This window comes from Muntiacus reevesi, chromosome 13 (assembly GCF_963930625.1).
Source record: "Muntiacus reevesi chromosome 13, mMunRee1.1, whole genome shotgun sequence".
NCBI lineage: Eukaryota > Metazoa > Chordata > Mammalia > Artiodactyla > Cervidae > Muntiacus > Muntiacus reevesi.
In genome coordinates, this window is record NC_089261.1 from 22,620,364 (window position 1) to 22,648,278 (window position 27,915).

The window sequence follows — 27,915 nt, forward strand, 5'->3', positions numbered from 1 at the left end:
GTGATCCTAAGAGTAGGGCATTGCTTTGTTTTTATTTTATTAAAAATTGTTAGAGTTGTGGTAAAATACACATAACACAAAATTTACCATTTTATCCATTTAAAAGTATACATTCAGTGATGCTATACGCATTCACATAATTGTTTTTTAAACTATCAGTTTTGTTGTTAAACTGGATTTTATTTTTGGCGGCATGTGGGATCTTAGTTCCCTGACCAGGGGTCAAACCTGTGCCCCCTGCAGAGGAAGCTCAGGGTCTTAACCACTGCACCACCAGGGAAGTCCCTAACCTGGATTTTAAAGGTTTCTTTTTCCCAGATCTTTATCCTCAATAAATATCGAGGGACTAGGAATTCTGTTATTCAAAGTATCATTTGTTGTGTTGTTTGTTTGATTGTGAGGTGAGCCATTCTGAAAGGTTCATCTGTAGGCACTTGGGGCAGAAAACCAAGGTTCCAGCCTCTGAGGATGGAGGCAGGGATCCTGCTTTCTGAAAACTGTGGTGGGAGGGTCAGGTAGACCCTGCACTTTGACCCCCTGGTTTCTATGCTCCTGGTTATACCTGGAACACTGGGCAGCTGCTATGTCTGTCTTGTTTACTTTCTCTCATCAACATCTCTCATAAAGTAGGGGCTTAATATTTGTTGACAGCGTAAATTAGTGGGGATGGTGTTTTCCCTTGGTGTTAATTTTTTTTAACGTTAGAGAGGAATAATTGCTATGTATAATTATGTATTTCAAGTGTACATGTGATGACTTTATATTTATATATACACACACACACATACATACATACACACGCACCTTGTGGAATGATTTCCAAGATAATTGACACAGCCATCGCCTCGCTGTTACTTTTTTTTCCTGGTGAGAATGCTTAAGATCTCTCAGCAACTGTTAGGTACACAGTACTGCATTCATTTCTGTTTTCAGTTTCCAGCCTTCGGGCCAGGTCAGCGTTCAGTCTGTAAAACGATCTAGCGTCGCTTTGGGCCAGTTGATTAGCTGGCTTCCTGGGACACAGAGTCACTTGTACGCATCCTTGGTGTTACCCTCTCGTGCATGTGTGTCTTGGTTTGCTGTTGTCCCTGTAGGTCGTGGACACATCCAAAGGGATCGCCGATGTGCCTGAGTGGTTCAAAGGCAGTCGCCTCAACTATGCAGAAAACCTCCTGCAACACAAAGAGAACGACAGAGTGGCCCTTTACATTGCACGTGAGTCCCAGCAGCTGCTCGGTTTTCCTCTCTTATTGTGTATTTTTTGTTTTGTTTTAATTTTTTGGCTACACCAGGTGGCACTAGAGATCTTAGTTCCTGGACCAGGGATCGAACCCTGGCCTTCTGCACTGGAAGCATGGCGTTCTAACCATTGGGCCGCCAGGGAAGTCCTGGTTCTAAGCATTCAGAATCAATCTGATATCTTATTTCCAAAAAGTATCTTGGCACCTTTGGATTTTGTGTGTGTGTGTACACGTGTGTGATGAGAACACAAAATAGTAACTTCACCATCTTAACCATTTTTTGAGTGTCCAATTCAGTGGTGTTAAGTATGTTCACACACTGCCGTGCAGTAGATCTCTGGAACTTTTTCACTGAGACTCTGTACCCACTAAACATTGATTTCCCCTTTTCCTTCCCCAGCCCTTGGAAAGTTATATATATTAAAAAAATCACAATCAAGTCAAAGAATTCTTCACTTTATAAAAGCATTGCTAATAGTAAAAAAAGAAATTTTTTAATGGCAGATTCTGAGTGTGTGTCTCGGAGGTGCCCTTTCCCACAGCCTTTCTTTTCCGTAACGTTTGGTAAATCTGTATCTTGTTTGCATTCTCCGCATCTGTGTAACGTCTCCCAGGCATGTTTTCCAACCTGTATTTGTACAGGTGTGAGTTTCATCCATGTCTGTGACTCAGAATCTCTCTTTTTTGAAAAATTTATTTTGTTTTTTGGTTGTGTGGAGTGTGGGATCTTAGTTCCCTAACCAGGGATCAGACCCAAGGCCACTGCAGTGGAATCATGGAGCCCTAACCACTGGACCACCAGGGAATTCCCCAGAATCTTTTTTTGCTTTTTTAAATCAATTTTTTTTTTACCATGTCGTGTTGGTTTCTGCAATACGACAACACAAATCAGCCATGATTCTACATACATCCCCTTCCTTCCCCGCCTCCCTCCCCTCGCCCCAGCCCACCCCTCCAGGTGATCACAGCGCCGGCCTGGCCCCCCTGTGCCACACAGCAGACTTCTCACCAGCTGTCCATCTCACACCTGACAGTGTATGTATGCCGATGCTGCCTTCTCCACTCGCCTCTCTTGCTTCCCCACTGTGTCCACAAGTCCATTCTCTACATCTGCATCTCCTCTCCTTCCCTGCCAATAGGTTCATCAATATCATTTTTCTAGATTCCATATATATGTATTAATATAGTATATTTGTTTTTCTGACTTATTTCACAATGTATAACAGGCTTTAGGTTCATCCACCTCACTGGAACTGACTCAAATTTGTTCTTTCTTATGGCAGAGTACTATTTCATTGTGTATATGTACCACATCTTCTTTATACGTTCATGAGTCGATGGACATCTAGTTTGCGTCCATGTCCTGGCTATTGTAAACGGAGCTGCTATGCACATTGGGGTACATGTGTCTTTTTCGAAGATCAGAGCTCTCTTTTTAGGACAGTCCATGGATGACCTGTCCTTTTCCTCTTCCCAGGGGAAGGCAAGGAGGAGATCGTGAAGGTGACTTTTGAAGAGTTGCGGCAACAGGTGGCTTTGTTTGCAGCAGCGATGAGGAAGATGGGCGTGAGAAGAGGAGACCGGGTCGTCGGTGGGTATTTCTGGCTCCTGTCACCATGGGAACAGGGGAGTGGCTGGGAAGAAATGCGGTGGAGCTGGGTCAGGCTGTTCATGGCCTTATATATATGTGTGCTGCACAAACTAAACCAGGAAGGACCATCACTGAAAGTATGGCCTGGCGGGAGTGAGCTGGGCTGTGAGGGTCCTCGGCTCCCAGCCCTAGCGTGAGTGTGTCTTCATGCTGAGTGGGAGCCAGTGTTCACAGCTGTGTATTTTTTTTTTTAATGAAACATGGTCCTTTTAAAAAAAAATTTTTTTTTAATTTATTTATGTGACTGTGCCCACTCTTAGTTGCGATGCACAGGCTCTTTAATTGTGGCATATAAACTCTTAGTTGTGGCACATGGAATCTAGTTCCCTAACCAGGGATTGAACCTGGGTCCCCTGCTTTGGGAGCACTGAGTCTTAGCCACTGGACTGCCAGGAAGGTTCCAAAACGTAGTCCTTAAACGAAACACAAGCCAGAGAGTTCATCGGTTGCATGCATGCTCAGTCATGTCTGACTCTCTGCGACCCCATGGGCTATAGCCTGCCAGGCTCCTCTGTCCATGGGATTTTCCAGGCAAAAATATTGGAGTGGGTTGCCATTTCCTTCTCTAGGGGATCTTCCTGACTCAGGGATCGAACCTGAGTCTCCTGTGTCTCCTGCACTGGCAGTTGGGTTCTTTACCACTGACTCTTCCAAGGCCGGGAAAAGCTGGCTGCTGCATTTTCTGGATCTGCCCACCTCCAACGCGATGCTTTCTGGAGGAATTTCGGAGGGTAGTTTCCATTCTGTGATTTCCGCTGCTTGTGCTGACATGACTGTAGACTGATCCCGAAAACCCAGCAGAGGGAGTTTTATCAGTGGAGACTCACCTGACTCACTCCTCCGCCACGTAGATGTCAGGGATGGTGCCGCCAACCTGCTCATTTCCCAGATGAAAAACCAAGGTCCAGAGGAGAAAATTCACCAATTCATTTTTTTTAAACGTGGAAAGAATTTCATTACAAAAAATTGGTGTTGATTTAAATGAGAGGGCTTCCCAGGTGGTGCTAGCAGTAAAGAACTCGTCTACCATTGTAGGAGATGCAAGAGAGTTGGGTTTAATCCCTGGGAGGAGGAAACGGCAACCCACTCCAGTATTCTTGCCCAGAGAATCCCATGTACAGAGGGGCCTGGAGGGCTACAGTCCATTAGGGTTGCAAAGAGTCAGACACAACTGAAGCGACTTAGCATGCATGCATGCGGACAGCTTCAGTTCACAAGGTTGTTAACATAAAGTACGTGAAAATACTTGGCCTCTGGAGATTATTTTAAACAAGGAGTTACTTTCATTTATTTATTTTTTTGGGCCATGCTGCTTGTGGGTTCTTAGATCCCTGACCAGGTCTTGAACTTGGACCCTCAGCAGCGAAAGAGCAGAGTCCTAACCACTAGACTGCCATGGAATTCTCTGAGTTACTTAATACTGAGGCATGAAATTTCATGGCCAGGACACCTCATCACAGCTCTGTTAAGCAATTGACTGTAACTGTTTGGCGCTACAGTATAGGAGCAGGGCCCCTGGGCCCCAGCTTCCCCATGCCAGGCTGGTGGCCACCCTGTCCCTGGGGATCCCCACCAGGCTTTCCTCACTCAGCGTGGCTTCTCCCACGTAGTCCTTCCTGGTGAGAATTGGTTTAGCAGCTTCGAGGGTACCAGGCTCCCTGGAGTCAGGTGGCCTGCTTTCTGTATTTGGAGCTGCCTTTGGGCCTGTGGGTTTGAACGAGAAATTCCTCCTCCCTGGGACCTCGAGTTTCTTCATCTTTAAACAGGGCAGCAGAGAGGCTGACCTGACTGGTTGTGCAGAGTGTCTCGTGGGTGGAGAAGTCAGGTGTGCCTTCTCAGTCCTGCCCATCCTCCAGCATCCCGGGTGGGGCCAGTAACGAGGAGATGTCCAGGGACAATTTCTGGTCCACAGCCAGCTGGGGCTCTGTGTGCTTTTTGCTGTGATGCTGGGGGTCATCGTTTAAGTTGTTCCTTCCAGGATCAGACATCAGATCTCATTCTTAAACCAAAAGAGAGAGCTTCTCTGTCCTCTGGCCACACAGCTTTGCTCAAGGTACCAACCCCCGTGGCACCGAGGGTGTCGGTCCCCTGCTCAGAAGCTGACTAGCTCCTGCTGCCCCACAGGGGCAGGTCTGCACAGGCCTTGCATTCTTGCTTCCTTCCCTGCCTCCTCACACTCTTGCCTTTCCTCAGTCCCTCCCTGACTGCCGTCCTCCTAAGTGTCCAGCAGATCCTTTGTGGGGAGCCAGTCTCCTCCCACTGACCTGTAACTTTACCCACAAACAGTGTCTCTCAGGGAAGCCCCCTGGTTGCCCCTGTTGGACCCTCCAGAGTCACTCAGGGAAGTTCCTGGGTTGCCCCCATTGGACCCTCTGTCGGCATCTCATCCTCTGTCTTCAGAGAATGTGTCATTGGTATTTGATTGGCCAAACAGCTTGCAGAAAAACCCAAGTGAACTTTTTGGCCAACCCAAGTAATTTTCTGTTTGGTTTTTGTGATTATTTGATCACTGGTCTCCTCTGGCTCTAAAGTCCACGAGGCCTGGGGGTCCAGCTGTGAGGCTGCCCTCCCCGCCCCCAGGGGCTGTGGGACCAGGACCGCAGGCCAGGGCATCAGCAGGAGAGGCCGCCGGGCATGTTGGTATAACCATTACCCATCCCTCCTCTCCCGGGGCCTCACTGAAAGTTGGCGCTCAGGTGTGTGTTTGCGGAGAGAGTGGCCTTACCCTGGGGTAAGCCATGTGAAAGGGCTGGACCCTGAGACTCCTTGGATGATGGAGCCGGGTGTGGAGCGAATGCTCACTGTTAGCTGACTGGAAAGGAATCTATAGGAAGGGCCATGACTCCCACGTTGCTGCCTGTCTCAGCCCTGGGTGGAATGTTTCCCTGTAGATCCAAGGATTCGCCCTGGTTCACTGAGGTCTCTGCTCAGGGGCCGGCCCTGCCGTCCTGTGCAGAAATCCATTGCCACTTTCTCTTCACCTCACTTTATTTACATTTGTTGCCTTACTGACTCCCTGAAGTCACAGGATTACTTGTGTGTGTGTGTGTGCGCGCGTGCACATGTCTGTCTGTCTGTCCTCCAGGACTAGAGGATGAGGCTTTGTCTTCTGTTCATGCCCCACCTCAGTCCGTGGGGGGCCTGGCACACAGTAGGTGTAGGATGAGTATTTTTTGAGTGATGGCTGCGTGAGAGTACTGGGTCAGAGCAGGCATTTTTGTGGTTGAAACCACAATATCTTGGGTTTTCTGTGGTCCAATTTAATCTGCCTAGAAAAGGAACTCAAGAGGTTCTTCTACCCTCCAGTAATTCTTCTCCCCTCCAATTTTTATTTTCAAAAATTTTCCTTTGAAGCAAATACTTCTGAGAAGGAGAAACAGAAAACAGGGGATACAGGGGGCACCTCTTGGCCATGCTTTTTTGGGGGACGCCTGCTCCCATGCTCTTGGCTCCTCAGCATCACGCTGGTGCTGGCTGACCGACCCCCACTTCTTAGTGTCACAGCTCGAGCACTGATTTGACCTGATGACAGTTACTAGGACTGAGGACTGTGCTTCCCAGAAGCGAGTGTGAGGAACCCGTGCAGAGGGGCTTGAATGGAGAGATGCTTGGAGAGCTTTGAGGATGTAGTTGGAGCTGCTCACGACTCTTCCTCATCTGGGAATTGGGCATCTCCTGGCCGTGTGTCAAAGCCAGCAGGGTCACACAGCCTCCCTGGATGGTGAGTCTCGCCCTGCCTCAGGCAGTGGCATGGTGGAGACACTTCAGTTGCATTCATAGCCAACTCTTTCCTCAGCAGCAGATGTCTGTCAACGGGCCTGCCATGTGCCAGAGCTGGGTAGAGCCTGGCTGCTGAGTGAGTGATGTAGGACCTGTGTCCCTGGGACACCCAGCCTGGGAGATACGGTGAACCCATAGAAACGAAGTACCCACCACTGTTGTCAAATAGGCTGTTCAGAGCTGCGGGAGGAGAAGCAGGAGGAGAGCTGTCCAGGGCGCCTGGGGTGCTGAAGCAGAGAGGGTTTCTGTGTAACCAGGGAGTGGTGCTTGGGGGAGGCTGTGGCCCTTCTGCCCCTGGGTGCCTTGTGCACGGATCCTTTCCTCGAGCATTTAAGGCAATCTGTTTAATCGATCATAGTCTCTTTGGCTATAAAGGTTCTCTGCCTCTATTACTGTAGAAGCCCAGCCTCCTGCTTGAAGACACGCCTGAGCCCCTTTCAGGCTTGTATATGTCTCTGCTCTGTCTTCATTCCCCTACAGCTTTTCCTCTCCTCCCTCCATCCAAACATCCACCCACTGGCCTACCAGAGGGCTTTGATTTGCAGGGTGTGACAGAAGGCATTTGGTAAAGCAGAGCAAGACAGTCAAAGTCCCAGCCCTCACAAGAGAACCAGTTATAAGTTGCCAGTTATGATTTTCCTTAGGTGATTATTATGGTAAATCTGGTGAGGGAGAAATATGGCATGCTTTGTGAGTGACTGGCCAGGGCACCTGAATTCATGGAGTGCCCTTGGAGAAAGCTTCCCTGGGGGAGTTTCATTTGCATTCAGTGCTGAAGGATGAGTGTGAGCCCAGTAGGGAAGGCTGGTGTGGGTGGGAGTGTCTAGACAGCTCATTGCAGCCTGTGCAAAGGCCCTGAGGCAGCAGGAGCTTCAAACAACTGAAGGACTGAAGCCAGGCTATTGTGACTGAGCCCAGAGTGAGTGCCAGAGTGGAGGGAGAAGAGGCCAGACTGTATCTTGTGGGGGTCACTGATTGGAGTGGGTTGGTGGGGTGATGACAGGAAGCGGTCAGGCTGGCAGCAGGTGATTGCGGCATCTGAGCAGGAGCTGTCCAGGTGGGTGGAGTGGGCCTGGCCCTACTGTGTGAGCTGTTCACAGCCAGCCCCTCTCTCCACTCCCACCCTGGCTCTAGGAGGTGCTTTTGGAAGTCTTCTGCATCCTCACACCCTGACCAAACGTTCTCCCTGTGTCCTCTCCACAGGCTACTTGCCCAACAGCGCGCACGCCGTAGAGGCCATGCTGGCGGCTGCAAGCATTGGGGCCGTCTGGAGTTCCACGTCCCCAGACTTTGGCGTGAATGTGAGTCGGGGTCCCCTCAAGTGCCCTGGGTGTGCTGCCCCTGCAGGGGATCATTCCCTGTGATTTCTGCTGATATCTTGGGTCAGGATGTGGGCAGCTGCAGGGTGGGACCAGCAAGATGGGGAGGAAAACGGCTTCACTATGACCTCCCATCTCCCCAGCCAGTGACTTGTGATCCATGGGAGAGAAGGAGCTGAATATTTTTTTTAATTAATTAATTAATTAACTTACTTTTGGCTGCGCTGGGTCTTCACTGCTGCTCTTGAGCTTTCCCTAGTTGTTGCGAGCAGGGGCTACTACTCTATTGGCAGTGCACAGGTTTCTCATTGCAATAGCTTTTTTTGCTGCAGAGTAGGGGCTCTAGGCTGTGTGGGCTCAGTAGCTGAGGTGCATGAGCTAAGTTGCTCCGCAGCGTGAGGGATATTCCTGGACCAGGGATCGAACCCATGACCCTTGCATTAGCAGGTGGAGTCTTAACCACTGCGCCATCAGTAGAGTCCAGAGCCAGATCTCTTAAGTCTACAAGTAAATGATTCTTCCTTCCTTCCTTTGATATTCCTCACGTCCAGCCATGTGCATTGGCTACATTAGTGTGTGTTACATGTGATGGGCAGTGTTCTGAGCATCCAGTAAGGAGTGCCCGACCGCTGCTCTGGTGACTTCGTGCCCACATGAAGTTTATCCTCTGCAGGATATTTATCCTCTGCAGACTGTTTTCCAGATTTGCTCACAGAAGTTCCTCCAAGGCCTCCAACATTGCCATTTCTGATCTCTTACTTTTTAAAAAGTATTTTTAAAATTATTTATTTGTGTTTGACTGTGCTGGGTCTTCGTTGCCACGTGTGGTCTTTCTCTAGTTGCAGTGAGTGGGGGCTACTCTTGGTTGCTGTGAGCAGGCTTCTCATTTCGGTGGCTCCTCTTGTTGTGGAACACGGGCTCTAGGTGCGCAGGCACAATAGTTGCAGCACACGGGCTTTGTTGGTCTGTGGCGTGGGGGATTTTCGCAGACCAGGGAGCAAATCAGTGTCCCCTGCATTACAAGGTGGATACTTAACCACTGGACCACCAGGGAAGCCCTCATCTCTTACTTTGGGCCTGAGCTTTGCACCCTATGTGGGAGCGGGTTGAGCCTTTTTATTCCCTTAAACCTGGAGGGTACCCGGGACCAAGGTGGGCACCAGCTGTAGAGTGACCCAGGCAGGGGCAGGAAGCTGAGCCCCACACGGGAAAGGAAGGGACAGTCGAGCCGGACTTCCTGGGACTCTCCACTTCCCGATCAGGGACCTCTCCTGGTTGCAGAGCCACGAGGACAGTCCCCTGTTAGAGGACATGGTGGGCATCTTCCCAGACTGCTCTTCTTTTGCCCTGGGCATGGCCCCAGCTCTGAGCATCTGTCAGAGCAGTCCAGGGGCTAAGGGCTGGCCTGGCTTTGCAGGCTGTACATCCCTAGGCGAGTTGTTTATCCTCATGTGTGAGGCAGGGGCAGTGGAAAGAGAGAGTCTCATGAAACAAGCGTAGACCGTGTGGGCCCATGATTGGTGTGGGAGGGTTGATACACTTGGACGATAGATGCAGTGATGGCGCTTTTCCAGCCTTGCTCTGTGACCCATGTGCCTGGTCCATGGGCCAGGCATTTTGGGTGTGAGCTTGACACCAATGTCTGTCCTGAGGCTTGCTTTTCTGGGAAAGATTTCACAGTACTTCTTATTTTCCCCTGCACCACGCAGAGGAGGGACAGATGTGCCTCTGTAACATGGAGGCCTGGAGCAGTGAAGTGATTGGTCGAGGCCAGTCCTTGCCCCATGGGGTGAGGACCGAGCCCTGCTGAGTTCAGGGAGAGGGTGGTCATCCTGGCCGTCATCACTGGTGGCCATGATTGTGCCTCCTGGGGCTTTGCTGGACCTCTGCCAGATCACCTTCCTCCAGGACCGACTTGAGATTGAAGCTCCAGGGTGACTTCTCGATCCCCAAGGCCCTCTGTGGGGCCATGTGAGCTTGGGACCGGGCCATCCTTGTGGGAGCCAGTCCCTGGGCACTCTTGTCCTTAGCAGCCCTTGAGCTGTGTTGTCTGGAAGTGGTGAAGGTGCCTCAGGGTTGGAGAAGGCATGTGGCATGGAGGTTACCAGCAGGCAGGCTCCTGCCCGGGTTTGAATCGAGCTCTGCTGCTTCCAGGCTCCCATTCCTGGGGACACACCGCAAGAGGCTTGTGAGGACAGCAGCAGTGATGCCCATCTAGGGTTGGGACAGTGCTTGACCCACCCCCGAGCATTCCTGATGTGGAATCTGGTTCCCTGACCAGGGATTGAACCCAGGCCCCCTGCACTGTGAGTGCAGGGTCCTATGCACCGGACCTTCGGGGAAGTCTGGAGGGGCGGGTGTTTCTGAGTGAATTGGAACTCGTAAGCAGTTGTAGAGATGTTGGCAGAGCTCTCTGTGGCAGGAGGATGTGACTGTGATCTTCTAGAGCCTGATTGAAGCTTGTGCCTGAGGGCGTCACAAGCTTCAGAGAGTAGAGGTCCTGAGTTGGCCTCTGGTGGCAGGTCTGAGCCGCCAGGTGCAGGGCCGGGCAGCATTAGGGGACAGGGCACCTCCCTCTTGCTTGTAGCATCAGCAGCTGGCCCTGACCCCGCGCCTGTTCTCACGAGCCTGTCCTGTGCGGAATGTCACCACCACAGGCCACTCCGGCCGACTCTGGCCTGAGGTCCTGTAGTGTAGAGGACGCAGCCCGTGGGTACCACTGGAGGGCGTCCCAGGCATTCCTTCCCTGGGTTGAGGCTGGTTTGGGTTTTCTGGTGTGGCGGCTATTGTCGGACGCGCATGCGCACTAGATGGCAGCGTGGCTCTGCTCTGACCTCGACCTTCAGCACATTTGATTCAGGGAAATCTTTGCCACGTGATGGCCTGAGTCTGGGGAGAGCCCTCCGTTCCATTAGAAAATGATAGGGCCAGACATCTTTCTACTAAGATGCTTCACTTTGCCCTGAGTTCTGGGAGGTGGTCCTCATTTTGCTGAGCCCCTGGTGTAGAGCCAGAGGCAGACAGTCTTGCGCACAGTCTTCAGGAGTGAGTGTTGAGCAGCTGACAGTTCATGTGTCAGCTTGGTGACTTCAGGGCCCCCCGGCTGCTGGTACCACCTGTCAGCTCCCAAGGGTGAGCCCTGTGTCTGGGAAGCCCTGGTCCAAGTAACCTGGACCACAGCACTTGCTCATGTGGGCATAGATACCCGTAGGCTTCCCCTGGTGGCTCAGACGGTAAAGAATCCGCCTGTAATGTGGGAGACCTGGGTTCGATCCCTGGCTGGGTTGGGACGATCCCCTGGAGGAGGGCGTGGAGACCCACTCCAGTACTCTTGCCTGGAGAATCCCCATGGACAGAGGAGCCTGGTGGGCTACAGTCCGTGGGGTTGCAGAGACTTAGACACAACTGAGCAACTAAACACAACAAGGACCTGGTAGAAAGCAGGACCCCGGGGCCTCAGGTATCTTCTCTGTTTTCTTCCAGTAGCTAAAACCTGCAGGAAAGCACTGCGAGTTAATGATGGGATGGGGCCTGGGGTGGGAAAGGGGAGTCCTGTGGGCCTGCGATGGTCCTCTTCAGGGGTGTGCAAATCTACTTGAAAAAGAGGCTCCTGGGGACTTCCCTGGTGGTCCAGTGGCTAAGACTGTGCTCCCAGTGCAGAGGGCCCGGGTTTGATCTCTGGGCAGGGAACTAGACCCCACATGCTGCAACTAAAGAGCCTGCATGCCTTAACTAAGACCTGGTGCAGCCAAATAAATAAACAAAAAAGAGGCTACTGTTCTCAATTTCCAGCATCACTATTTTTAGATGGTCCTCCAGTTTCAGTAAAGGGTCTGTTTCTGAAATTTGCAGTGAAGTACAAATGTTTTTCCTACTTTGACTCATTTTCTGTTGCAGATCACTGAAAATCCCTATAATAAAGGGAAAATTGCCATTCTCTTGCAATTCCTGATTTTAACTTTTTTTTTTGTGACGGGGTTACACTGTTAGTGACTATGAAGTGTGTTCTAATCCTGTGGTACACTCATGGGGGATAGTTATTGGGCAGTTTACAGGATGGGGGCAGGGTCTCCATACATGTGGACTCACCTGCCCACGGATGAATCCTCCTCGCCTAGCCAGGCTGGTGATGACAGGATCCCCTCTGTTGCCAGGCCATATGCCTGTCTGCATGGACTGTTCTGGGGCAGGGTGGGGTTTCAGTGTTTGCTCCAGGATGCTGGGGGCCATCTCTCACTTCCCTTGACACCCCTTGGGCCTGGTCTGCCCTACCCCTGCCCGTCACCTCACCCTTCCTCCCATCCCTTCCACTTCTCCCACCCTCTTTGCTTGGATAACCGGCCCCCCTCCCCCAATGCAGTGGACTCAGGGACATCTCCAGGTGGGTGGGGTGCTTGTTCTTCAGGTCCCCAACCTTCCAGCCTCACCAAGACCTCCAGGTCCTGTGTGTGTTGACATTTGGTTTTTCCTTTGTGTCATTGTTTACCTTTGAATGGGTGGCTTTTTCAGAGATGCTAGGGCAGATCAACCTTTGATATCCACACATCGGAGAGCCAGGCCAGTAGCCTGTATTGCTCCCTGTTACAGAATGCCTTCAGGTTGCTGCGTGTGTATATGTGTGTACCTGTGCACACATGTACGTACGTGAACATCAATAGAGCTGTTCTCACTCTGGGTGGCTGCCATGTGATCCAGCACTGGCCTGGCTGTTGGTTACAGCGCTGGGTTGGTTGCTAAGCGCCATATCGGGTCAGCTGCATGATCACAGGTGTGTTCATTTCATTGTAACATGAGAGCAGTCAGGAATGAGCAGCCCTCTCCTGGATCGGAATAGACCAACAGCTGGTTTCTGATGCTCAGAGATCTCAGCTCGACCCACCAGGAACCCCACCACCGTGTCGTGGGGTCTCTGAGTCTTTCCACGGTGCCCAGTTCTGACCTCTGGTTCTGAAACACTTGTTGTCTTTACTGTCTGCTCTTTCTCCCTGTGACTAAGGGTCAGTTCTGTGATGTCTGAGCCCCAAGTCACTGCTCTCTAGTCCTTCTGCCTGTGTGGGCTAGTCCACCAGAAGCATGCTAGGTGTCATGTAGAAATTCCTGCCACCTTCCAGGGCTCCTGTCTGACCCCGTCATGCTCCTCCCTGGCCCCAGACTTTCTAGAAGTTCTTTCCCTTCCCTGGGCTGGCTCCCCCTGCCCCGGGCTCTTCTCGTGGCACCCTCGGCTCAGAACTGCCGCTCCCCTTCCTCCTGACTGTGAAGCCTGCTCCCCTGATGCCCCTGAGCGGAGGTGCTCTCTGGAGGCTTCCTGGGATGCTCTGGCCGTGGTTCTTGCTTCCTCCTCCTGATTCAGTCTGTGGGGACCCCAGCCCTGGCTCTTTTCTGCTGCCCGGTCGCTTTCCTGTCCTGAGGGTCAGTCTTTCCTTAGTTGAGGCAGTGCCGTGGTTAAGAGCACCAGCCCCTGTGGCAGATGGAGCAGCCTGCAACCCCAGCTCTGCCGCTGGCAGGTTGTGAAGCTTTGGGCAAATGATGCTGGTCCTGCCTCAGCAAGAGTGTGGAGCTGATCGTAGCCCCAGCCCGCTGCTGGGGACATGAAGTCAGATGCGTGAGTGCCTGCCACCACCGGGAAAGGTGGATGTTGAACTCTCAGTACATGTAGATGTTTTCATAGGCAAAAATTTTCTTCCCAGCTTAAGTGAGGAAAAAATTTTCTTCCCAGCCCCTCTTAAAACCCTGGGGTCCAGGAATACTGTTTATTTTGCTGTGTGGAGCTTGCTATTGTTTTCTGTCTCTCTTCCTCTGTTTCTTTTTTTTTTTTCCATGCTGTGCTTGGCATGTGGGATCTTAGTTCCCAACCAGGGATTGAATCCCTGGCAGTAGACGTGTAGGGTCTTAACCACTGGACCACCAGGGAAGTGCCGCTCTGTGGAGTTTGTATGTGGCCACCTTGCCTAACCCAGTTCTCTTGGTTCTCCTGGTGGTTCTCGAGGGCTTTCTCAACATAGCCATTTCTATTGTCTGCTGCGTGGCTCCTTTCTACCAGCTCCCGGCTCCTGGCTTGGCTGAAACTCCAGGACACCGTGGCAGTCTGGGCACGGAAGCTGGTTTCTGCTTTTTGCCAGGATGCTTTTTTTTTTTTGGCCATGCTGTGGCATTCTGAATCTTAGTTCCCAACCAGGGATCGACCCTGAGCCCCCTGCAGTGGAAATACGGAGTCCTAACCACTGGACTGCCTGGGATGTCCCACCAGGACTCTCTTCCATCAAGAGCGACGTATTTGCCATAGACTTCTGTGAGACACTGTTTATCAGTGAGGAAGTATCCAGCTTAGTAAAGCTTTGAGGAAAGCGAAAGCTTTTAAGATAATCATAAGCTTTCCCCCCCTTCAATCTGTTAGTGTGGTAAATTACATTGGTCGGCAATCTCTTTTTCTGTTTGCTTGTTCTCTGTCGTTTTCTGTCTTCTGAAATGGTTTATATGAAAGGAATGTTCTAGTGCTGGAGGATGTGGTGACACTTGCGTGCAGTTCTGTCCTTCCCTGGTGTCTGTGTTAAGAGGTAGACCTGTGACTGCTTTTTCTCTCATGGTTATTATCTCTTAAGGTGTTCTACTGCTTCTTAGATCATTTTTGATAAATTATGTCTTCTTGGGGAATCATCCTCTTCATCTGGCTTTTGGCAATTTGTTAACAACACTGAACATAGTGCTTTGTCATTGATTAATCTTTCTGTAGAAAAGTGTGATTTCTGACTTTGGGTGATTGTAGGCCTCGGTCTATCCATCTGTAATATGGGGATAATAATGCTGTGTCAGAGCACTGAATGAGTGAATATTAGTGAGGTGCCCAGGACAGTGTCTGATATGTAATAAGTACTGTGTAAGTGTTAGCTAGAAATATTATCTGTCTTCTCAATTACATTTGTCATGAGGCTTATTTTATTGATCTTCTTGGAAAAAAGATTTTGGTTTTATTGATCAAATCCATCACTACTTTTTCCTTATGACTTTATTCCTTCCTTCTATCTTTTTGTTTTCTTGTCTACCTGAACCGTGAGTGTAGTTCACTGAAACCAATTGGAAATTAGAAACAATAACATTTAATTGCTTTGCTACTTTCCTCCAGATAGACTTTATGTTCCAAGGACAAGGAACTCTGGTTGCCTGGCACTGTGTCTTGAAAATGGATGACCTTGAAAGTGGAATCTCAGTTCTTCACTCTTTAGCCCAGAGAGTCACAAATTTTATCATGCGTTAGAATCACCTGAGGGGCTTGTGAAAGCCCAGATTGCCAGGCCACCTCAACACTGTTGTCACCAAGACCATTCCTAGGGGCTCTGGCTTCCCCTTGTCTTAAGCATGTGCTTTGCTGACTCCTGGGGAACTCTGAGAGGCAGTGCCTGGCCCACTCCAGGCCACTTAATGAGTTACCGGGTGAGTTTAATTAGTCGTCCTGCCACAGGGGGCCTGTATCCTGCAGCCAGGGTGGAGACCCTGTCCATCAGATCCTCACACAGAGGTTCTGACATCCCTGACATCCCTGGAGTAGCCCCAGGCATTGGCCTTGAGCTGCTACATTGGGCTTACATGCCAGGGACCAGGCGTGCTGGTCCAGGAGTCCGGTGATGCCTTCCCAGATGCTGTTTTTATGATGAAGATGGCTGTGCCATAGTCTGAATTTGGCAGGCTGGAAGGGGAACTGGAGGGGAGACTGTGAGAGCCTGTGCCTGTCACCCGCAGGGCTGCGTGCAGGTTGTATTGGTGTGTCTCGAGGCTACACCTGCCAGTTTTGTGTGTGCATGAGAGGTGTGCCTTCTCTCAGTGAGAAGGATGTGCTTGAGGGGGATGGTGATTCCATGTGTGGTGTAAACTGACTGCTGGGGGTGGAGAGCCTGCTTTTTCAAATGGGCTGGTTTATGAGTGTACATGTTTATGGCTTTATCCATTTGCTTGGCAAAAAGTGTCATTTGGAGGATTCAGATACCTCTGTCATTGAAGATCAAAGGAGAACCAAACTGTGGGACCGCTTTGCATACAGAGCTTCCTTTTGGGGAGGTGAGCCTTCCCTCACATACGCCAGAGGAGCCATGTTGGAAGGTTCTTTCTGTAAAGTGGGGAACCATTGTGGTGGTGCAAACACCATGTTGTTTTCCCATTTGATAGACTCAGTGTGTGTCTGTGAGTCCATCTGGTGTTCTTTGCATTGATGCTTTCTGTGAAGTGATGACCCTGTCTTGTGTGCGTGTCTGGTTTGCTTGGCTGTCTTTCTTGGCCTCCAGGTGATGGGAATACAGGGACATGACTGGCGTGGTGGTCATGCTCCCTTTTCTTTCCCTGAAGATACAGTGGTCCCATGGGCTGCTGGGAGATTTTGCCTTTTGGATGAGCAATGATGTTTCCTTGAGCATTAATGGAGTTTCTTTTTGCACGGGTGGGGTGGGGTAGGGCTTATGTTCTGCAGACTCAGTTGTTTGCAGCGGGTGGTCTTAGCTGCCCCAGGGCAAGTGGGATCTTAGGTCATCAGTTCGGTTCAGTTCAGTCGCAGAGTCATATCTGACTCTTTGCGACCCCATGGACTGCAGCACGCCAGGCCTCCCTGTCCTTCACCAACTCCTGGAGTATATTCAAGCTCATGTCCATTGAGTCGGTGTTGCCATCCAACCATCTCCTCCTCTGTCATCCCCTTCTCATAACCAGGTATCATATTCGTGTCTCCTGCATCAGAGGGCGGATTCTTAACCCTGGGACCTCCAGGGAAGTTGTACAACAATGACTATCTCCTTCCACCCCAGGGCGTTCTGGACCGGTTTTCTCAGATCCAGCCGAAGCTCATCTTCTCCGTGGAGGCCGTAGTGTACAATGGCAAAGAGCACAACCACATGGACAAGCTGCAGCGGGTCGTTAAGGGTGCGTGGGCTGGTGTGGGGGGCGGGGTGCAGGGGCAAGAGTCCCGCCCCAGGGCTCCCAAGAGTCCCTGGGAGCTGTGAGCTACAAAAATGGAGCAGTTCCAGCCCTAGGTTGTTTACATTTCATCAAAAAAGAGAAAGATCAGTGACTAAGTTTGTCGGGGTCTGTAAGCTTGTGTGTTCTTCTCCTCCTGCTTTTAGGACTACCAGACCTGAAAAAAGTGGTACTGATTCCTTACATCTCCTCCAGAGAGAAGATAGACATCTCCAAGATTCCAAATAGGTGAGCCAGCCGCACGCTGATCACTAATTCCACATGGAACAGTCACGGCCCCACCGGGCAGCAGGTTCTGTGACTCTTTCCAGTTGGAGGGGGAGCATCTTGGAGAGGCAGGGTATCTTTGTTAAAAATTGGCATTCCATAGGGACTTCTCTGGTGGGGTTAAGAATCCACCCCACAGTGCTGGGGACTCGGGTTCAAGCCCTGATCTGGGAACTAAGACCCCATATGCTGCAAAGCAACTAAACCCGCGAGCCAGAACTAGAGAGTCCGTGCAGCACAAGGAAAGGTCCTGAGTGCTGCAACTGTGACCTGGTGCAGCCCCCCAAAAAATTATCATTCTGTAGATGGGCACCGGAGGCCCCAGAGGGAGTCCCTTGGGGCCACATGGTGACTTAGTGGCAGAACTGAGTCTGTCCCAGACATCCTCACTCTTCCTGTCTCTTGTCCCTTGGATGTGGAAGTGGTGGTGGGCTTGGATGGGTCCAGGCCATTTGACCACAGCAGTTCTGAATAGTGTCTAAAGTATATCCACATGTGCATATGTGTGTGGATGTGTGTATGTGTTTACACACACGTGTGCACTTTTGTGTATGTGTATATGGTGTCTTTGTATGTATATGTGTATGCGTGTGTGTGTATATATATATATGCATATGTACAAAGGAATGCTGGTGTTGGTGTTAGTCACTCAGTTGTGTCTGACTCTTTGGAACCCCATGGACCCCGCCAGGCTCCTCTGTGCATGGGATTCTCAGGCAAGAATACTGGAATGGGTTGCCATTCACATGCTTAATACATATTTTTTCATTTTAGAACCTGTTTTTTGTCCCCCTTGTTAACGGCATCTTCCTTTCCTCTTCTGACATTCATAAGCTAAAAGACTTCAGGCCTTGAGCACTGAATAGAATGGTGAGCACCTTAATTCTGAATAGGCATCAATAAAATGGATTATGATTTGCTCCAGGTAGAGGTTCTTCCTGAAGGTCTTATTGTCCACCTTTCGTCTCTCTTAAAGAGATCACTGAAGAGAGGTAGGTTTTTTGGCACACACTTCTTGGCTTGTGGGATCTTAGTGCCGGGTCAGGGATCTAACTCGTGCTCCCTGCAGTAGAAGTGCGGAGTCTTAACCTCTGGACTGCCAGGAAAGCCTCAAGGAGAGACTTCTGAGATCAGACGTGTTTACCTGCGCAGGTAAACCTATCCGTTTAGCCTTGTGTCTGGGCTGTGGGCAAGAGTCTCTGAGCAGCCTCAGAGCCACAGGTGGGGTTCCTGTGTGTGCTGTGTGCAGGGAGTGAGGGGGTGTGGAGGCCTTGCTCTTGGGTGGACATGGCTGAGCGGTCTATCCAGGCACCTCCTCGGGCACTGAGCAGGATAAAGCTCATGTGCTGTCCCCAGGTTTACAGTCAAGCTCCGGGGTAAGGCACATCTGCAGGAAGGGTGAGCTGTGACCACTGATCCCAGTAGACACAGCCATGCTCGCTGAATCAGGGGATAGGCAGTGGCCAGGAAGTGAGACATGAGCACAGTTGCTTCTTTGTGGGACCTGGGGGAGGCGACACCTGAAGTGACCTTGAGAGGTGGCCCCGATCGGGGGACAGCTGCAGGTACCAGGATTCCAGAGGCTGAAAGGAGCTGCAGCAAAGTCTCCCTGAAGGCTGTGGCCTCCAGCCAGACGGCTCTGGGTCATATGTCAGCTGTGCGGCCCTGAACCAGCGATCAACCTTGCTGTGTCTGGGTTCCCCCATCTGTAAAGTAGGGATAATAGTACTTTCCTCTTAGGCTTAGCAGTGTGCATGAAGTTAGCTGTCAGTAATGTTGTCTGGCATTATGAGCAGGTGACAGCCCAGGCTGGAGTGAGCTGTGTCCTCTGGAGCACCCGGGTCAGGACGTGTAGGTCCCTAACAGGCCAGCCCGCGGGCGTGGGCTTGTCCCCGAGACTGTGGGAACCCAGCCGACCTTGATAAATTATACCCAACCTTAGTTCCCTTTTTAAAAATTTATTTATTTTTAACTGAAGGATAATTGCTTTACAATATTGTGTTGGTTTCTGTTATACATCAATATGAATCAGCCATAGGTATGTCCCCTGCTTCTTAAACCTCCCTCCCACCTCCCTCCCCCTCCTTGGTTTTATCGATGAAGCCATAATGCACAGAGGCCAGGAGGATCACATGATGGTTTGCTGGCCCTACAGTGGCCCGGCTTTTATTTTTCTGTATATGTTTATCGGTGATTGGTGTAAAATGAGAGCATCCGGGAGAATTAACAGCCACCACTTCATTTAGCTCCAGACAATGCGGAGAGCCCTCCCTCCCCACCGGTCCACCCTGGGAATCAGGCCCCGTTGCTTTCCAGCTTTCAGTTGCTGGGTGCCATAGATAAACTGAAAGCATGTCTGTGCCTGTGTGCAGAGACCTGTAACGGGACCGCCCTTTTGGCTTTTCATTTTTAGAAGAAACAACAAAAGTCATCACTATTTACTGTGATTTATAGACTAGTGGAAAGAAGAGGTTTCTCTCTGTGTGAAGCATCTGATTAGATCGGGCCCTTTATATAAATGGGATTCGGATGGGAGGTGGGAGCTTTCATTGGCTGGAGGGTTCCACAGTGAATAATTTTCCTGACACTCTGGAGGAGGACTCTGCTTATTTACTGCTCAGAGTTGAATTATTTGGAGTCCCCTTTTCAAACGACTGCGCCTCCCCCAGGAGGCAGGCTCAATATTTAAGGATGCCTTCCCATGCGAGCCAGCACAGTTCTTCACTTGAGTGTGCATGCGTTTGAAAATATTTCAGAGTAATCATTGTTGGCAGTTTGTTGCCAGCCAAGTTGAACTGAGTTCTCCCCTTTCCTTGAAAGCAAGTTCTATTTGTCAAAACGGTAGCTTTGTTTGTTTTCTTCTCTCTCCCCTCTCTCCCTTCTACACCAGTGGAGTAACAGGGCTGGGGTTCAGGGATTGATTTTTTTCCTGCTGATCTCAAAAGAGAGAAATCACCTGTCTCCCAACGTGGCTTTGCGGCTTCCGCTGTCCTGAGCAGAAGCTCAGAAAACAGCCCCTGCGGTGGCCCTTGATCACACGCAGTGAGGCTTTGTGTCAGCTTTGGGGGCACAGCTGAAGGCAGGCTGTTTATTAGGCCAGAGCTGACAGCTGGGCTGAATCTTACTTGTTCCTGGACAGATGTTTGCATCTGGCCATTGTAAACCTCAGGATATAGGGATTCAGTGAGAATAGGATCATTGTCTGGCAGGATTTCTGTCATAGAAACTCTTGTGTGGGACCTTGATCCCACCTTCTTGCTGTGACCTTTACATGTCAGAAGAGATCTCTAAACCTGTCACCTCTTCCCCTCCCTTCTCCTAGGGGCTGGGGAGATGGGGGTGGGGGGAAGGAAGGATTCAGGCCCACTTGGCTCTCACTTTCCCTTGGGGGACCTGGGGAACAAGGCATTTGCTAATCAGATGGTGAGTAGCGAATGGGAGGTGCCTGAGTTCTGAGGACTCCAGCATCAGTTCAGAGCCCCCCCCCCCCGCAGAATTTGCACGTAAGCAGCCAGTGTGTTAATTGCAAGCGGTCCCCCTCCGCTGTATTCACTATTAAAGCACTTAGACTCTCGGGAGAAAAGCCCTTGGTCCCTGTCAGTGGCACTAATAAAGCAAAAATTTCTCTCCATTTTCCTTCAGTTAGCATAGTCTGTGAGCCCTGACTCTCCCTTCCCTCACAAAAGCTTTCAGACAGGTGGGTCCCAGAGTCCAGGCTGTCATCCAGGTAGACATGGAGGGGAACGAATGGGAGGACTCAGCAGATTGCCCCCACCCCGCAACGTTCTAGAACCTTCACTGTTGTTCTCCTGTGCCTTTCTGCCCACAGCGTGTTCCTGGAGGATTTCCTGGCCACCGGGCAAGGCGGCCAAGCCCCGCAGCTGGAGTTCGAGCAGCTGCCCTTCAGCCACCCGCTCTTCATCATGTTTTCGTCGGGCACAACGGGAGCACCCAAGTGCATGGTGCACTCGGCCGGGGTAGGTCTGCTCGGGGACTCCCTGCTGCTGAAGGTGGCACCCCATCCCCGCTTTCCTGGTGGGATGCCACACGGAGATCCATCCTCAAGTGAGACGAGGGAGGCATGCTGGCCTTGCTGCTGCGACCCCATCACCATGGGGTCAGGGGTTCTGCAGCACCACCCTGGTCCCTCTGCACACAGTGATCCCTGAGGGGATCGTGAGCCCAGTGGATGGGTCTTGCTACATTTTAGACAGAAGGAAACAGGATAGATGAGAACAGGAAATATCAGCACATAATAGGTCTTAGGAGGGGTTGGTGTGGTTTCCCCAAACTGTCATGTAAGTGCAGGTATGGCTGGGCAGGTGCAGGGCACCATCGCAAAACTTCTGTCTGACGGTGGACTGGGGTCAAAAACGTTGAAAGACGCTGGGTTGTTATCAAATCCAAGCTCAGTCTGCTCACTGCATAACAGTCCAGTAATCGGGAGATGAGACGGTGAAGCACGGAATAGCAACTTCATTCAGAGAGCCAGGCGTCCGAGCGGGCTAGGGCCATAGAACACCATGTTATCAGGGTCTGGAGGGCAGTTTCTTTGATAGAACAGAAGGGGGAGGAGATGAGGAAGTAAACTAAAAATTAGGCTGAAAATCTTGCAAAATATCTCCTGGCTTAGCCAGTTTCGGGAAAGGGATGTGTCAATTTCTTCTTTCCTGCAGCCTTTCCCAGGTGGACTGGGTCAGAATGTCATCCTGTGAGCTGAGCAAGGGCTCTTTAGTTTAACATGCAGGCAGAGGGGCAGGTTCCCCAAGGCAAGCCATTATGTATGCTACAGTTATAGACAGCATCTTTTTTGTGATTATAGTAACAAAAACAATGGAGAGCAGACTTTAAGAGAAATCGTGGAATCAGATTTTGTTCTTCCCTGTTAATAGGTTGCATTACAAAGTACAACTAATTGAAGGATTTCCCAAGCTGTGTTAGTCAAATGTCTGTGCTAGCAAAATAGCATGGACCTGAGGGGCTTAAACGACAAAGATTTACTTCCTCAGTGTTCTGGAGGCTAGAACGTCCAAGATCAGGGTGTGGGCAGGGTGGCTTCCTTCTGAGCCTCTCTTCTTGGCTCACAGGTGGCCACCTTCTCTGTGTCCTCACATCGTCTTTCCTCTGTGCATATACATCCCTGATGGAGCTCTTTAAAAAATATTTACTGTTTATTTATATGGCTGCAACAGGCCTTAGTGGGATTGAACCCAGGGCCCCTGCACTGGGGCACACAACATCATAGCAGCTGGACCACGGGGGGAGTTGTTCCCCCTGCCTTCCCCAGTGTCTCTTTGGTGTCTGAATTTCCTCTTTTTGTGAGAACATCAGTCACAGTGGATGATGGCCCACCCTAACAGTCTCACTTCCTCCCCTCCTGGAGGCCCGAGGATTATCTGAGTGGAGAGACCTCACGTTCTCAAGCAGTTTTCTAGTTTTGCTTGGTCAGATGGTTGTATTTGAAGATGAAGTATAAAATTTCTTTTATCCTAGCTCATTTAGCTTTTACAGATGTTCTCTGCACCTAGAAGCTGTTTGAATCCCTGCCTTAGGAAGGAAACATTTAGACTGGAATCACATTAACTCCTTACACAGCTCTTTACACAGTGTCTTCATCAGAATGTGGAAAGGAGTTAGCACATAACACAGCTTTGTCATTACCTAGATTTGAATCCACGGACGGTCCGATGGCAGGTTATGAATTATAACCACCAGATGCACACAGCCTGTTCATATACAGCGGGCAACCTCCCAGAAGCCCTGGGGTGGGAGGGAGGGGATATCAGGGTCCAAAGCCTTGATTTCTGGAAGCAACACTGGCCAAGCCTAGTGGCCTCTAGGAGCGAGTTCTTCCTGTTGCTCAAACCATCCTGTTGCATCTCACTGAATCTGGAGTGCCCACTCTAAGGTGTGGCTGCTGGCATCATGCTTCCCCTGGAGGGGGCACCCCAGTCCACCTGGTCAGAAGCCTAATACCCAGCCAAAGAGATGAGGGTTTTTAGAAACCTTGCAGGCGAGGGCGGGGTGTATGTGGCAAAACAACACATTTTAGGAAAAACTGAAATGCCCAACTGTACTCTTATTTTTAGTGCTACTTGCCTAGTGAGTGTCACTTATTTAGGAGTGGAACATAAAAATATATTAGATCTAATGTAGTTGGCTCATAAAATCATCGTGCCTGGTATATTTATAGAGTGTGGAAAAGTCAGGAAAAGTTATCTTAATTCTGGCTTTGCTGGGCTCTTGCACTTCCAGAGAAGTGACTAAGCATCTTGCCTGTTTTCAAGAGTGATCTGGAGAGGAAACTTGAAAACAGCAGGATGAGACTGCCAGCACCGACTGTGCCTCCAGGGCCGTTAGTGGGTGTGGCCCTGGTTTGCTGGTTTGTGTTTTCTAAGCCCATGAAAGAGCCAGAAAACAGCTTCCTTCTCTTCCTTTTTTAAAATGAGTCTTCTTGCCTGAGTTCCAGGAAACCATGTTGCTTGTATTTCCTGACCCTCAGGGAAAGTGTTCAGACTTGCCATAAATATTTAAAAATTAAGAGAAGAACTATTAATTTGACTCATTAAGATCCATACTTTGGCCGCCTAAGGCAAGGAGCCGACTCATTGGAAAAGACCCTGATGCTGGGAAAGATTGAAGGCAGGAGAAGGGGATGAGATGGTTGGATGGCATCACTGACTCAATGGACATGAGTTTGAGCAAACTCTGGGAGATAGTGAAGGACAAGAAAACTGTCGTGCTGCATTCCATGGGGTTGCAAAGAGTCAGACACGACTTAGCGACTGAACAATAACAACAACAAAAGATTCATACAGAGAGAAGCAAGGGACGGTTTGGTGCTGTCCGCACGGTGAGGGTATGGGACTTCCCTGGAGAGCCAGTGGTTAAGACTCTGAACTTCCACTGAAGGGGGCACAGGTTCAATTCCTGGTCAGGAAACTAAGATACTACAAGCTGCGTGGCAAGGTCAAAAACAAACAAACAAAAAATGGGGGTACTGAGGAAATGAACAACATGTGATGGGTTATGAATAGGCTGGACTTATAAAGGCATACCTTTCAGGCAGAGATAAAGCTTAGGTGCCGATTTAAGTACAAAGGAAAATGGGAAGGGGATTGGCCTCAGGTTTGTCTGACCTGGGAGCTCCCAGTCCTTTCTGAGAATTTGCCCTGTGAACAGTTGGCGTTCATCAGAAGAATTCCCAAAATGTGTGTTGTCCCCACACGATCATTCACCCACTGTGAGTGAGAACAATGTGTATTGTGGGATTTTCTAAAGAAGCCTGTGCCTGTCCTGGGTTGGGGCCCCTGAGCCCACAATGCATGTGCGGTAAAGCTGAGGGATCTCAGCTCTTGTAGACTGAGGGTGGCCTTGGAGAACCCTCCCGGCAACCTTTCTACCACCATCTACCCAGCCCCCGTGTGGCCCATCCCTAGGCAGGTTGCCCCCACTGCGGGCCTGGTTACAGGGTGCTGTCCAGGACAGACTCTGGAATAGGGGCTCTGGCATTGAGTTAGAGAATTTGCTGAGCAGGATTGTCTCTTTCTTTTTTTTTTTTAAAGTTAATTAATTTGTCTGCATCGGGTCTTAGTTGTCACTTGCAGGATCTTCGTGCTTCATGTGGAAACTTTTCAATGAGGTGCACGGTCTCTAGTTGTGGCACGCAGGTTCAGGAGTTGCGGCACGTTGGCTAGTTGCTCCAAGGCATGTGTGATCTTAGATCCCTGACCAGGGATTGAACCCACGTCCCCTGCATTGCAAAGCAGATGCTTTACCACTGGGTCACGAGGGAAGTCCCTGGTGGGTAGGATTGTTTCTGTTGTGCCTTCAAAGGGGTCGTTTCCTAAGACTGGTTTTTTATTTCTCTTGGGTACAAGGGTTGCAATGCTTATTTTAATATGTGAGTCCCAAAGGTTCCTAAACATCTAGGACTATCATTGTTGTCGGCCAGCGGATGCTGTCTGCGGCCAGACTGAGTGCAGTGGTCCAGCCTTTTCAGGGTTTTTGGAGGGGCTGCGTCCCTGGTCTAGCGTCAGGATCTTGTGTGAGATCCCCTGGGTGCCTGATCACCTGGCGCTCAGAGCCTGCAGCTCAGCAGGAGAGGGTCAGGGTTTCCTCTTGTGTCCTCCGGGAGTCTCAGGGGACAGAGGGATGGGAGATTGCTCATCATGGCAAGGCTGTCAGAACTCTGCCTCTTCCTTGACCTCTCCTGCTCCGGGGCCAGGCGTCTCTTCTGTGTGTGCCTTTGTGCCCCGGAGGAAGCTGCTTGGCTCACTTGCTTCTCCCCAGGGGACGCTCATCCAGCACCTGAAGGAACACATTCTTCACGGCAACATGACCAGCAGTGACATCATCTTGTATTATACCACGGTGAGTGCCCTCTCAGGGCGGGCTCTGGTTCACTCAGGTAGGGAGGTGTTTATCATTACTCTTCTTTTCACTTCTCCCCCATTGCATGTGTCAATAGTCAGAAGTACAGCTCAAGCTGCAGGCTGCGTGCCCCAGACCCCAGGCTGCATGCATGAGACCCCAGGCTGTGTGCAGCTGACCCCTGACTGTGTGCATGAGACCCCAGCCTGTGTGCATGGACCCCACGCTGTGTGCACGGAACCCAGGCTGTGTGCACGGAACCCAGGCTGTGTGCACGAGACCCCAGGCTGTGTGCACGGAACCCAGGCTGCATGTACAAGTGGCCTCTGCTGTGGGATCCTTCCGTGTCGATCTCCATCTCTCCCTTTGCCACTGCCTTCTCCCTGCACGTGGCTGCCTCCTTGAATTGGCACCAAGGTCCCTCCTTACCTTGGCCCGTCCTCCTGTGTTGACCTTGGTTGTCGCTGGGAGACCTGGTGCCCTGGGGAATTCCAGAGAAACAGAGGAGACTGACTGTTAGTTCAGTTTCTTGAGCCTGTAGAGGTGGGGAGGAGAGTCATGTGACTGAAACCTGTGGCTCAACCGGGGGCAGGGGGGCAGGAACTTACCAGAGACGCCATGAGGCTGGTCAGTCCTCAGCCTTGTGGAGCAGTAAAGGGACTCTGACTCATTCAAACTGAAAGGGACTTACTGGAGGCTGAAGGGTGCCGCAGGTGCCAGGCCCTGTCCCCCATGTCCAGCGTGGATGGGCCACTCCAGCACCCAGTTCTTGGCTTGTGTGCTTCACGTGACCACTCACCTCTGTGACCTTCAGTCCCTCCTGTCACCAGCGAGGCTGCAGGAGATGTTCTCCAACATGTCTTAGTGTACACGTGTGTGTTGATCCATGCCGTCAACTCCTGCTGGGCAGTTGCCGGCTCAGGGCATCTCATATTTGGACAGGCAGTTCTTGGCACCTTTGGCTCGGCATTGGCAGGTTTCTAGGGATGTGAGAGGCTGAGTGACAGGGCCGAGAGGAGCCCGCCCGGTGCTCGGTTGACACGTGTTCCTTTCTGTCCACCCCAGGTTGGCTGGATGATGTGGAACTGGGTGGTGTCTGCTCTCGCCACGGGAGCTGCCGTGGTCCTATACGATGGCTCCCCTCTGGTTCCAACACCCAACGTGCTCTGGGATCTGGTCGACAGGATCGGGTAAGTACCCGGGATGCTCAGATGCAGAGCGGCCGCTGTGAGGGTCTGCTGCTATCTCTGGAATGCTTCACAACCCCCCTCCCCGCACGCCCCCGATCTGTCCATGTCCCCCTCTTGGTGGGAGGCTGTGTGAGGACCTGTTGGTGCTGAGGGCAGGTGAAGTTGTCAAGGAGGGTGGGAAGGGGTGGGCGCCCCAACAGGGACTGACCAGTCAGATCTGTGTAGTGAGGAGGAGGCTGCCTCCTCCCACCCCTGGCCCAGGGGTGAGCTCTGAAACCTCGGACACCAGGAGAGGGAACATGGTCTTATTTCTGGAACTCTGGATTCCAAGAACTTGCAGAGCAGCTCAGAAGAGAAGCAGAAGAAGGGCTTATTAGAGCTGTGTTTCATACGGGGGTGAGACAGAGAGTGATCTAGCCTGACGTACTAACCTGGTCAGGGGATGGTGTAGACCCTCTCATCCCGGGAAGGACAGGTCAGTCTCTGGAGAGTTCCCAGTGTCCGGCCTTCCCAGCAGCCTTGCTGCGAGCCCTCAGGGCTGGCCAGTGCCTCGAGGGCCTCCTGGACTCAGCAGTGTGCCCAGATGCCCTGCTGCCAGTGCCTCCCCGCAGTCCTGTTAACAGGGTGACAGGTGGGCATCCTGATGACAGGGGCAGAGCCAGCTAAAGTGGAACATCAGGGGAAGGGCAAAGTGGCCCCATTTATCCTCCAGCCCCCTCCCCAACGTCATTGCTCGAAACTTTCAGAAGACCCTGTTCGTTAGCACTTTGTTGGCTGATGAATTAATCATTACCGGCTGATGCATTCTCCCCACTGTGGTTGGTGGTCACTGTTGGCCTAATGGTCGTGTTTCCAGGAATGAGAACACGGCAGCTGGCAGGGCTCCTGGGGCCCGGAAGTCAGCCACACTCTGAAATGGTCTAATTACTTTACGTTTGAATCTGCTCACACTGGGGGAACAGAATGAACCACAAATGTTCTTAAATCCTTGGCCATTAATATTTTAAATATAACTTTGGCCTAGGTAATATTTAAATTCTGACATTTGGCTCACGATATGAGCAAGGAAGGTTATTTTCTAATGAGATTGTTTCCAGCAAAAGGTTAATCAAATCCCTGGGAACTTAGGCGACTTGAAG

General features: G+C 50.9%; 1 protein-coding gene across 2 annotated transcripts in view; it reads left to right on the forward strand.

The window, feature by feature from the left end:
* Positions 1–27,915, forward strand: part of AACS (acetoacetyl-CoA synthetase) — a 52,263-nt gene that overhangs the window by 7,907 nt on the left and 16,441 nt on the right. For both annotated transcript variants that reach the window (XM_065904470.1, XM_065904471.1), the window contains exons 3-10: positions 1,095–1,215; positions 2,719–2,832; positions 7,876–7,973; positions 16,778–16,892; positions 17,093–17,174; positions 21,043–21,190; positions 25,506–25,586; positions 26,652–26,776. In XM_065904470.1, coding sequence (XP_065760542.1) covers positions 1,095–1,215; positions 2,719–2,832; positions 7,876–7,973; positions 16,778–16,892; positions 17,093–17,174; positions 21,043–21,190; positions 25,506–25,586; positions 26,652–26,776 — 884 coding nt within the window. The remainder of the gene's footprint in view (positions 1–1,094; positions 1,216–2,718; positions 2,833–7,875; positions 7,974–16,777; positions 16,893–17,092; positions 17,175–21,042; positions 21,191–25,505; positions 25,587–26,651; positions 26,777–27,915) is intronic.